This window comes from Pleurodeles waltl, chromosome 3_1 (genome assembly GCF_031143425.1).
Source record: "Pleurodeles waltl isolate 20211129_DDA chromosome 3_1, aPleWal1.hap1.20221129, whole genome shotgun sequence".
NCBI classification, from domain to species: domain Eukaryota; kingdom Metazoa; phylum Chordata; class Amphibia; order Caudata; family Salamandridae; genus Pleurodeles; species Pleurodeles waltl.
In genome coordinates, this window is record NC_090440.1 from 1,955,634,544 (window position 1) to 1,955,647,604 (window position 13,061).

General features: G+C 45.5%; 1 protein-coding gene across 2 annotated transcripts in view; it reads left to right on the forward strand.

Annotated features, from left to right (window-relative positions):
* SPECC1 (sperm antigen with calponin homology and coiled-coil domains 1) overlaps positions 1 to 13,061 on the forward strand; it is a 956,149-nt gene that overhangs the window by 567,731 nt on the left and 375,357 nt on the right. For both annotated transcript variants that reach the window (XM_069226282.1, XM_069226283.1), the window contains one exon: positions 9,231 to 9,384. In XM_069226282.1, coding sequence (XP_069082383.1) covers positions 9,231 to 9,384 — 154 coding nt within the window. The remainder of the gene's footprint in view (positions 1 to 9,230; positions 9,385 to 13,061) is intronic.

The window sequence follows — 13,061 nt, forward strand, 5'->3', positions numbered from 1 at the left end:
AGTAGCCCTGCCTACAATATAATTTGTCATTTGTACCTTCTTTGCTTGGAAGGGATCAGGTTAACAGTTAGTTCGGGAACAGAGCAGAGATTGCCTTTCTAGTGCAAATGCTGCCTCCGTCATCACAGTGTTAATGGCCCAACATTGTCTCAGTGAGGAATGTTGAAGCACATTGCCATGCACAGTGAAATCCCCGCCTTGAGGTCCGTGAACTAGCAATCATGGTAATTGTTATTCTATTTATAAGGCGCTTACTTCCCCTGACAAGGCATTACTGGTGACCTCCACCCCTCCTTTGAAGGCGCTTTCCAGCAGGAGGAAGAGATGAACATGTCTCTCTCTTTAAAAAAACCAAAACGTTTTCTCCGACGCTGGCTTCTCAAGCAGTGCCCTGCGTGAGACAAGCACCCACAAAGCTGCAGCCCGGGCTGCGGCACACGATAGGGGGAGGAAAGCCCTTCGAGCCCAATGGTCGTTGTGCTCCTGTGCTGAAGTATACCAAACTAATTGGGTACTTAAACCTATTGACATTATTATTGAGGGCATAATACGATAATCGAAATACATAATAAGCATTGACAAAGCCATTATTTCTGTTGCCTGCTAGCCTTTTGACTTTGTCAATAATTGTTTGGTTTTGTCATGGTGCTTTTTTAAAAAACTTTATTTTGAGAAGCTGCCAGGCCCTCACTCATATAAAAAATAAACATTATATTATTACATTATATATATATATATATATATATATATATATATATATATATATATATATATATATATATTTATATTCATTTCTTTGCTTTAATGGGAAGTACTTTGTGTAGACGTGCTCCTTGTGAAAAAGCAGAATTACATCACTCACGGTGAACTTAACAAATGGGTCATGTGGGCAGGTCCACAGCTCCATGCTGTAGTGGGTGGAAGAAAATTGTGAATGACACAACAATACACCAGTGGCTGAAGAGGACTGGCTGAAAGCTCCTATTGGTATAATAATTTAATTTTAGTAAGATTGTAAAAGTCGGCTTGTCATACTTAATAATATAAAGGGTTGGAAAGAAGGAAAATGAATGGTGGGATGGTTCCTGCTGTCTGTCGCTTAAACTCAACACTTGCTTGGTACCCAGCCAGGGCACAGTCGTGTTGCACCCAAAATTCTTGTATATGGAAACACCAGTCCCGTTTCTAAAAGCCCCACCAGCAGAGCCATCTTCCTCTCTCAGGTCATACAGGCTGTCACCTTTGAAAGGACCAGCACCGAAGAGATCTGGAGTCAACGGATATGTACGCACCCCTCTGGTACCTAGGCTTCACATTTGAATACAAGCTTTCTCTAAAATACAAGGGTACTTTTAAAGAAGTGTATCCCTTCTGCTGTAATAGTTGACCCCATGTGAAAACCCATAAAAATAATTTTGTTTAAAAAAAGAAAGGCTTCCCATTAGGGACACGCCAGGGAGCGCATGCAGAAGTCCTCGTGGAACGCTGCTTGCTCTCCCAGATGCTGTTGGCTCGATTTTCGAAGGGGAATATGTCCCATGACGGCCCTTTCCCCGTTCTGAAGCAGGTATCACCCCAATCCGGGGTAGGTAACTGCTCCATGGTTTGCAACAACAATTACAGTCTCACAGCATTGATACACTCCCATGCAAACGATAAATAGGAGAAGAATGCCTCTTTCAGGCCACCGTCCTATTTTAATTTCATAATGGATCGCAAAAGCCCTTTCATGGGTCTAAATACTTTTCCAACTAGTAAGAGGGCTTTGATACATGTTTAAACGTGTCTTGCAGTTACAAACTCTCTGTTTGTGCGAATCACAGACTCTGCGACAGCAACCTTTGTACATGAGGTGCTTTATGATTAATTTTCAACAAGAGCTAAGTTTTCACTTAGTTCTTAATGAATTGCACGCAGTGGATGACTCACAAGCCTCAGTTCTGTGTGGATACTTTGCCTTTTCAGTTGCAAGTTCACCTTGTCCAGCATAGACCTATTTGAGCCTTTTACAGTGACAGACCCTTCTGGTGGCAGCGAGAGCGCGGCCGCCACTTAAGAGTGGTCATGGGTGCAAGGGCGCAGCTTGGACAGTAAGATTGGGGGGGGGTTTGATCTTCAGAATTTCCAGCAGTCCCGCTGGAATCACTTGTAAAAAAATACAGTATATGAAAAGCAGGACATGTGGGGAGCTTAAGGTGCAGTGAAAAGAGAGAACGACGCATTGTTGGTTTTAAAACCATTTTTTCAAACTAATCAACATTTTTGAAGCCTTCAGAAAAGACAAGAGTGTGTGTGTGCATGTGTTTTTGTTAGTGTGGTCATGTAAAAATCCCAGGTGAAATCCGACAGGCACTTCCCATTACGCCACTAAAAGCACCTGTACCCAACTATTCATTACAGAATACATTTTTAGGGGGGTGTAACACCCCAAACATCCCCCCTGATAGCTACGCCCCTGCACGGGTGGCAGCCCCTGGTGACTTTGATGCTACCTTTTATACCTTGCCTTGCCACTGTTATCTCTACCCGTTGGCCTCGGGTGTCATCAAGGCTGCGATGGGAACAGAAGTAAATCCCAGTAGGGAATTTATCTGTAGATTCCACTCCTGCCTTACCATAGCCTCTCTGCTCCCAATAAGAGCAGAGAGGCAATAATCCCTGTCCACGCTCACAAAGCCCTCCACGACACCAGACCGGCCTACCTCAACGAACGAATCAACTTCCACAAACCAACGCAACAGCTCCGCTCTGCCCCGCCGCCCTCGCTACAGTCCCCCACATCCAACGCACCACCTCCGGCGGCAGATCCTTCTCCTACCTCACTGCCAAAACCTGGAACTTCCTCGCTACCAACCTATGCAAGACCCTGGACCTCCTGACCTTCAGAAATCACCTCAAAACATGGCTCTTCGAGCAGTATTCCACCCCCCCCCCCCCCCCCCCCAGCGCCTTGAGACCCTACCGGGTGAGTAGTGCGCTTAAGAGATTTGATTGATTGAATAAGAGGCTGTTGAGGGTAGAAAGACTGGGCAGGGGGCAACTCTGCTGTGATTGGAAATCTAAGAGTGTGCGACATTGCCTGTTTTATCTTTGGCACAGTCAGAGGAGTTATGATGCCCCAGGCCCATGCATTTTGCAGGGCTCAGCACCTGGCTGCAAAATCTACTTAAAGATTTAAAAAGGAACCTGCCTTTTTGATGTTAAAAAAGAGAAAACTGACATGGCAAAGTCATGGCGCCCGCCACTTGAGGTTGTCAGAAGTTGTATTATAAAAAACACTAGACGCACCCCATCTCTTTCCCGGAGGATATTGTTCTGTGCTTTGTATCAGGTGTCCTTGTCGACCCTGCAGGTAGTGGGTGTTTTTTCCTAGACCCCCAAAACGCCTCACAAGCCTGCTTTGGCCTCTTGGTGAATACGCGTTCGTGGGTGATGATCTGTGCTGATCAGGACATGTCCAGGTGTACACGTATTCAGATGGCAGGGCTTTGGTGGGTGGAGTCACCGAATGTGGCATGAAAATGCACATTTTGGTGAAAATGCTAGTCAGGGCTTCTCGTAAAGATATCTTATCAAATCCCTATCTAGTGACTGCTTTCCCCAGGGACCCCTCCTGCCCTCGCTGCTTCCAGTACAGCTCTGATAAACGGGTATTCCTGGTTTACTGAGTAACCGTGAGAATTTCCCTCTGCTGAGAAATAATGAACGCCTGCTATGGGCTGTCACTCCAGCTGTGGAGAATATTTAACTCTGCCAAACCCGGGTTCCTTCCCGTGCCTGCCTCTCCTGCAGGTACACGGCCTAAAACCTGCCCGCTGTGCAGGTGCGCGGTTCAGCTCCAGTTTAGCCCGTCTCCTCTAAATAATGCAACGTGCTCTACTCTTGCAAATGACGAGGCCAAACTAGCTGTTCACCCACTGCCATAGCTTGTATGGGCGAACTGCACTGTTTATGGCGTTTGCTGTATTAAGAGCTGTGATCCGAACATCAAACCTTCACTGGTGATAAACTTGTGGGTGGCATGATTAGTGTTTGTCTCCTACTCATAAGAGACCAGAACATATTGCCCGCATTATACCCACTTGAGTTAAACGCTCGTCGCTGACATTTGTAATAACCTGCCTGCCATGTATCATAATCTAGGGAAGGTAACTCAGCCTTCCATCCTGCCAGTGTCAATAATCCATTATCAATAAATTAGGCAATAGTCCATCATTATTTATAGTGCTTAGAAACAGTAGAATGGTGGTATGAAATGGTACCTGAGACAACAAGTTATCCTTCGGAGCCGTGATTCGAGCTGTGGCTGCATGGCAAAATTTGGCGTAGCGTTGAATTTTCTTCATTTTTGCCCCAGGAGTCCTCGATATTAACTCCGCCACAATGTGAGCGTCTGAGTATCTGCACAGAATTTGCAGACTGGGAGTGCTTACCAATATCCCCAGATTTGACAGATTCCCATTTATACTTAAAATGGCAGCGCCTGCCACACATCGCAGGTTATGGTGAATGTAACCCGTCTCCATGGCCACCCCAGGCGCGGTAGGCACGCGCTGTAAATGCAGTTCTGTGAAGTCAGCCTGCAAATAAGGTTCTTCAATAAGATTTGGGTCTAGTTTAGGCATCACCACGGTGACGGATATCCCGTCCGCCGAAATATAAGTTTCATAGGGAGTATTGGGATTTATAGTTTGTGGACGGGATATTCCTCACCGTTGTGGCGCAGTAACCCGTCGCCGACATCTGAATCAGGACTTTCGTCTTACTGCATGGGTTTAGCCAACTTTGCGCAGGTTATGCTTGTTAACACTGGCACCCGTTCACTATGGCGAAAGGTGTGATAGGGCATTTGATATTCTATAGATGATCCTTGCCCGATCGGTCTAAACAGCCATCTGTAGCCCCTCAGTGCAGATGGAGGCCCACTTTTTTACAGGAGTATCATTCTCCGGTCTATGTGGCCTCTGCCTTTATTAGGAATGTGTGCCCATTCTCAAGCCATGTCGAGCATGGGACTTTCAGATTCTTAGAGCGCACCTACCCCTGCCATGGGAAAGGCCTGCCTGGACATCCACACACCCACTCGTGATGGCTTCAACAAAGAAGTACCCTCACAATAGCTTCAAGGAAGCGAACAGGACAATTACTACATGGCACACAACAAACACCCTTGCCTTCCCCGAAGCACACAAAGAAAATAGCACACAGACCTATCATGACAATCACCCTGAATCAGCCAGTCCCAGCACCCACATTGTCCCAACTTGGACTTTACTGTAACAAGTAAAAATACATCACTTAAATTGTAAATTGTGCAGGTAGTAAGTCTTGCAGTCACAGATAAATCTATATTAGCATTAGGCGGCAGTGCTGACCTGGTCTTCATAAAAAAAGTCCTCCTCTTTCTTGCTTTGCCAGCGAATTAAGCATTGAAGTACACAAAAAAAGTGATTGGTGGGATGCTTGCATTCATTTCAGCCACTGTTAATTACTCAAGACAGCATCCAACATATTTTGCACACCATGCCACTTGAGTTTGGACTCACTCATATGTAAATCAGTCTTGACCCTGCTCCAATAGTAACAGTTCAGCTAGAACTGCTGGCTAAGTCCTTCCCAAACCAGGACCCAAGCAACCCAAAACCAGTTTCATCATAGATGGGACTTTTCAGTCTAGCATAGCTTGGTTCCAGGGGCATAGTGAGCACAGGACCCATGTCTGGTATACCTGTTGCACTTAGGAGTTCACCTTGAAGTTTACAAAACATTGAAGGGTGGAGTGCTTGAATTACTCTGGGCCACATCCCAGTCCATCATTATTTTGCACACCATGTGTTGGGACGGAAAAGTCCCCTGCATGTTGACTGGTGTGCACCCGTGCCCTGAGTGACCCCACATGTATGGCTCTGAACCACTGATAATGATTTTTGGTCATGGGCGAATAGGGATGAATCATTTGTATGTGCATGACCTAGGCCTGTCTCATGGCAATGTGGTCTTGTTAAAAAAAGAGGGTTGCACAAAGTGCTACCCTAATAGTGGCTGAGGCTATTGCCCTTACCTGGAGTTAAGTGACATGAGCAAGGTGGTGGCAACATACCCATTTGGGTTTAGTTGAATCAGTAGTGTGAACAGGCCTTTTTACCTGTGTCACTGGAGTGGAGCTTTACAGCCCACAACTCACCCTTGGCCTTCATGGATTTTGTGTAGTGCAAGTCAGCGCAGAATACTTGTGTCTATGTGTGTGTACTACTAAGATTGATGTGTACCTAAGTATGGTACATAACACTGAGTCCTGTGAGTTCCATTTTGGAAGGTCAGCACCTGGCAAGGGTAGTGAAGGTGAAAACTGGAAACCCCAGACAGGAGAAATGAATTGCTGACATTCCTGAGGGCTTGAATGGGAACACACTCTGGGGTAAGAGGATCCTCTGAGCACATCAAGGGCTCCTCGATTCCAGGAAGAGTTACTGGTCAGTGGACCCTGGATCATTGTCAGTGAGATGGTGGGACTAATCTGGCTGGTGATGTGATGGGGCTAATAAAGCTGGCAATGTGGTCCATGGAATATTGATAAAGAGGAAGGCTTGGATCTTTGAACCGTTGTGAGGAATATTTCATTGGAGGCTGACAGCCAGGTATGATCCTCAGTTGCTCCCTTGATCTTTGTTTTGGGTCAGTTAGAATTGGAGCCACTGCTGATGTAGCAGGCTGTCCGCTTGACAACGGATAGGGCAGAGGAGAGAGCACTTCAAAGGAGGTGATGCCCACAACCTAGATTTCAAAGGAACATACACTAAATCACATTTGTGTCTGGATTTGGACTATAAGGGTGGGAGCTTCAGTCCCAAACTTTGTCCACATCACTGTTCACCTAAGAGAAAGAAGATCACCACGACATTGAGCTGCTGCAACCAGGAAGGGGGACCAAGGTCTGCCAGTCTTCCAGCTGGATGAGGGGGCCATACTTAGGAAACCGAGAATACTTACCTGTTCCCGGAGCACCAGCCTTTGCCTGCATTCTAAGACTAGTGTGTCCGTAAAGGGGAGGAGACACCCTGGAGGGAGTAAGGCCAAAAAGGGATCCTAGCCTGTGAATTTCAGTGAGCAGAGTGGGAGGCACCCAGTCCATTGAGGACCAGTGTTGCAAGACCGCAGTATGCCCTCTTGTGAAAGTCAGTAACACCAGTTGGGGCTGGCATGCAGTTGTGGGCCATCACCTATGGCGTTCATAGGAGCCATCACCTGTGTCTGTGACACACATATGACAGAAGGAGGCCACTGAGACTGCTGGGCCCGTCGTAGTTGCCTTTCTCAGGGGCCGTCGCCCATGTCCATGGCCCTGTATGCCAGGAGGATACTGTACAACTGACCGTGGTGTGGCCATTTCCCTGGAAGCCTCTGTATCAGGAGGGCGCCACTATTGCCATTATCTGTGTCAGTATTCCCTGTGATCAGCAGAGGAACTCTGGATCAAGGTAAGAAGCCATCCTGCAGCATCGTGCTGCTCCACCACCTTACCAGTATAAACTATGAGAAAGGAGCTGCTTCATCTAGAAGCTGTCGCCAGCTGTGACCGCTTCAGAGCGCTGACTGCAGGAGGGCGTGGTGTAAGCTGCTTGTCACCGGACCTTTGAAGCACGCAGTTGGTTTAGACTGGGGAATGGCAGCGGGCTCTTTTGAGACTTGCACAGGCTCTGCAGATTACCCCCAGAAGAGCTGAACTGTCGAGGCCAAAGCCAGGTTGGGATGTGCACCACTAATGCAGGCACCACCTGTGGGGTCACTTCCATAAATCTGCCAGGATTATGTTCGTTAGTGTGCAGGAGGAGGGGAAAGGACCCATAGGGAATAGGTGACAATGCCCAGGCCACTGCTAGGAGGCTAGCCTTGAGAGACTTGAAGACTGGAATATTTACTGCGCTGAGTTTTTCATGTATAATAAATACTGCTTTTTCTACCAAAATTAAATATTGGACTGAACAATCATAGTATGGGGTCCACTGTGTGTATTTTGAGTATTGAGCCTATGCCCAACTTGCACCTACCTCTAACTGAAGAGTATTGGACTGCTGACAGTCCAGTGCTGAAGGGGTAGTACTTGGCCCAATTACTGAGAGCCCTTAGTAGGACCAAGGATTACAAGAGTGTAAGGGCACAACCCCGTGGTAACTCTTGATTGCTCCATGACCCCCTGAAAGAGGTTTCTGGCACCATGCCACCTTAGTTAGGACTCACATGCAGATCAGTCTTGACCCTGTTCCAGTAGGAACAGTCCAACTGAAATGCCAGGCCATGTCCTCCCCAAACCATAACACAAGCATTTCACAAAGGGTTTCGCCCGGTTGGGACTCTTCTGTCTGGTATAGCTTCGTTCCAGTGGCACAGTGAGCACGGGACCCACTTCTGGAACTACCTCTCACACTTGAGTGTTGCACTAAAGTTTACAAAAAAGTGATGGTGAAATGCTTGAATTGATCTTAGCTACTGGTAATTGCCAGGGTTAGACCCATCCATATGCATATCAGCCTTAACCCTGCTTAAATATTAACTGTCCAGTGTAAACTGTCAGGCCAGGTCAGAGAAGACCTGGCTTGGCACTTTGGGCTGGACTGTCTAGATCGAATCTGAGGTGGCGTTGTGGACAAACAAACAATGGACTGGGACGTGGCTCCAGTAATTACAAGTGACTGAGATTAATTCAAGCATCAAACCCATCAATTGTTTGTTTACTCCGATGGGTTAAACATGACATCACTTCCTCATAATCTTTCTTCTGTAAGTGGCTCACACAGCTATCATAACTTAGGATGGGTTCACTATCCTTCTTTATGAAAGCTTCCATCTTGCATTTGTCTGATATCAAAGCATACCCTATATGCTTGCCAGTTGACAAAAGTGTGTGAGGCAGTAGCTTCACATCTCTCTCAAGTGAGCAGCTGTCTGTTGCCACCTGCTAAACATCCATGGTGCTGTTCCCTAGACATGATCAGATGTACACGTTTCCTGTGATTGTTTTGCAGGCTCTCATCTTTGCAATTGGGTGTTTGATCTATCCTGTGGCATTGGACCTTTTAACTAGAATGATGCACTCAATCAGGGCAGGATTCGACTAGTTCTCAATAATACAGAAGTGTGGGTCTCTCTGCCCATGTGTATGTGTATTGCCAGTGCCAGTCAGTGTTGTCTCAGGACCACCTATGTAAACAATTTATTTTCTCTCCTTGCAGACCTTCTGAGAAGCAGAGATGGAAAGGCTCGACCAGACTTCTACTTACGCAAGAGTCCATCTCTTGAGTCTTTGCACAAACCACTTCCACTAGGCTACAGTTCCAGGGTGTCCTCTATCACTGGAAGCCGGTTTACACCTCAGAGCAAGCTCAGGTGAGAAGCATTATCTGTTAGGTTACGTGAAGCACAAATAACATATGATGCTGTCAGAGGAGAGTCAACAAGTTTCTCGACTATATTGGTTTATGGTGCTTACCATGCACACGCTGCAGAACTAAGTTGCTTGTAGGTGCTGAGGCATTAGGATGCCATACTTTGAGATTGTCCACAAAAGGGAAACTTCCAGTTTTCCCATGAGGCCTTTGGCAGAGGCTGAACCACATGACAACCACTGGATAGATATGGTAGTTGTGGTTTAATACTTTGGGCATTATCCCACATCACCAAATACCTTTACTACAAGTTGCCCAGAGTGGTAACCTGCAAGTGGCTGGTGGTTCTGTACCTGGTAACCCCAGGTCTGAGACCACTGGACCCTGTCTTACCAGTTCTTGATCTGCACCCAGTGAAACCACAAATGATTCTAGGTGTTGCATGCAGATGTGCAACCAGGCCCCACCGGCCTCTCTTGTACCATGAGGAACGCTCCTTCCTGAAAACCCTGATATGGCTTTTCTCTGCCCCCCTTCCCTCCCCATTGCACCCTCCCTCCACTGTCATTCAACACTACGTTGCCATAGGTAAAGGGCCTGTTATTCAGCCAGGAATCATAAATTACATTATCCCTGGGTCTGCATGTTATTCTCTATCTTTTGGGATCAGTAACATGTAACATCCATTATTTGTTGAAGGGATACTAGCGACGGTGTGGCATTAGAGCCAGAGATAGTGACTTTGAAACAGGGAAAGCAGGTTTGAGTCCCGATATCCTGTGATTTTTGCCAAATCTGTGCTTAAAGAAAATTACACCTCGTGTAATGTAACAAAAAGCCCTCCAAAGCCTCTATGCCGAGTTTCGGCTACATAAGAATCCAAAAAAGGGGTAGTAATATTGAGATCCCTATCCTCAGCCCTTTACAGTCAAATTTGACAGTCTGTCTTAGCTGAGCTCATTGTTCAACTCGTAATAAGGGATTAGGAATGCAGAAAACACACAGATCCTAATACTTTAATCATTACCTGCCCTATCTGCTCTCATTCAGTGTCTCTCTCTAATCTACAGCTCTTTCCTTATGCATTTTCTTCCTTTCTTCACTTTCTCTGCCACCACCACTTGTTTCCTAATGTAACCACAACTCACCCCCTCACCATGCTCAATGTTGCTGTCAATGATGTCATTCCAGATGTCGTTTGTGATGTTATCAATGCAGTAATTGAACATGTCACGAGTAGTGTAATCTGTGAGGGTACATGCAGTGCATGGTGAGGGTGCACATTATAGTTATAGGTATCTGAGGGAACTATAACAGGTAAATTTCAGTGGGTTTGTTTGTTTAAAAAGTTATGTTTCAACTGATACTTTCACTTATCTATAACTTCCATTTAACCTTTGTTTTTTTAGTGAATTTCTGTGTTTTTTAATGTAAAGTAAAATGTCTGTAGCTGTGCAGAGTGCCAGACCCTGTGCCCAAACCCCCCCTTTAGCCAGCATATTCCCTGCCACCCATTGTTGAAGGCTGTATGCGGCTTGTGGCTTGGCGTATGGCCTGCGGCCAGGCTCTGAGCCCAACCGCTCATGGGTGCCCAATTCACCACCGCCGGAGCTCAACCCCAGCTGTGCATGGCCAAAGGCGTTTGTTAGGAGTTTGGGTTCAAGGCCTGGCCTGCGACCAAGTCCCTTAGTCCTTAAAATTGAGTACCAGAGGTCTTAAAACAGTGTCCTAAACTGGCAGCCACAACTTTACATTCAAGTTACAGCAAGCCAATAGCAATGTTTGCTTGATGCGGATTTGTGGATCCACAGCAGTTGATCTGCAGTGGATCCTCTGCGTGAAACATACATACATTTCTAGCCTTAATTTTTCAAAATCTACAGAACTGATTTGCACAAAGGGAAAATAAATGTTGATACCCCCACTTTTTCTTAGCCCCCTACTTGATGGATCACCCTGAAACATTCCAGGAAGAAGGTGAGATGGTTGAGACATTTTTTGGAACATTTCCTCAAGATTCGTCAAATGGCACCAAAGTTATTAGCAAACCAAAAACTAAATTTCCTATGGATACAAGATTCTAATCATAGCTACACAGTGGCAACCACAACTGGGTGTCATATATGTGTATTGTAGGAAATTGGGTTAATGATTGGGGGGGGGGGACCCTACTCAAGCAGCAGCCACAATTTCTGTCAGGGTGTTGTCACAAGCCAGCCCCAAACTAACCCATTTAAATCCTCTGATAGCTTGGCACAAAGCAGTCAGGCTTAACTTAAAGGCAATGTGTAAAGTATTTATGTAGCACTTCAAACAGTAATAAAGTAAAAAACACAACACAAGAAAAATCCTATCCAAATAAAAAAAAATAGAGCAAAATGTAATACATTATTTGAGACTAAAGCAGCAATAATCCAGTCAGTGAAAGCTGAGATATGCAGTTTTAAAGATGAAAGTGATAATAGGGTCTAGAAGCACACCAAGCCAACTGGGGTTATATGATTGAGCCGGACTGGCACACAGTCAGAAGTTCAGGCTGACAGTGATGGAGCATAGAGCTGGATACAGGGACCAAGTTAGGCCCACAGAACAAAGTACCTTAACTCCTGGTTTAAAGAGCATTGCGAGATCCCATATCGAGGAAACATCGCACAGTGGCGGTTCAGTGGAAGCTGCAGAGCTGATGAGGGGCTTGTGATGCAAAGCCCTGCCTCTAGGATGCATTGTGCAGCAGCAGTTCTGAGAAGACTGCAGGCAGCAATGTTAGGTCCAGCATCGTATTGTTTGGGGTCAAGGGCAACAGGTTTTCATATTTATTTTGTCCTTCCGATAAGCAGGCCCAACCCCCTGCAGCACAAACCCTTTGGCTGCCAGTTTACTTTACCACATTCTGGATCAGGGAAGGGCATTGTCTATAGTAAAGGTAACATTTGTGTCCATATGTTAATGCTGTACGAACTTGTATTCATGGTTCATTAATGCAAAGCCTTTACTATTAGGGTGAGTGGCACTAAGGAAATGTAGTAAGCTCAGACAGCACTACTGATAGTAGTTCCAGTGTAAAAATCTGCACACACGTTTGCATTTCGAACAATATGAGGCTATGTATAATGCTCCAAGAATGCTCTCTGATTTGATGCAAATATTTGCAGAAGCTTGAAAGCAATATTGAGGATTCTTTGATTTCAAAATTCAAACATTCATTAAAAAAATGCAGTGAAGAAAAAAACAGTTTCAACAAGATTATGGCAAACATGAAACTAAACAAGCATTGTCAAAGTCAGTAGGTTTGACATTGGCCGTCAACCTTTTGGTTTTGTCAATGCGTGTCTTGTTTTGACATGGTTTTTGTAAAACCTTATTGTTGTGGGAGCTTCTGGACACTCACTATTATAGCAAACATTGGCAAAAGCAAAAATATTTGTTGGTCTCAAAAAGCACACATTGCCACAGTAGTTCCTGGTATTGAACAAAACATCTTTGTGTGCTGATATGCTCCTTGTAAAAGAGCACAATGCTGTCACTTATAGTGAAGCCAGCCAATAGATAGAGAGAGACAGAATTTTAATGAAAACAAAAGGTCTTGGTTAATACCAGACCTTATTAGGGGCCCAATTCTTAAAGGAAGTCACAAAAGCACACCCATGGTATATGGCTTGTGTTAGTGCAGATATACAA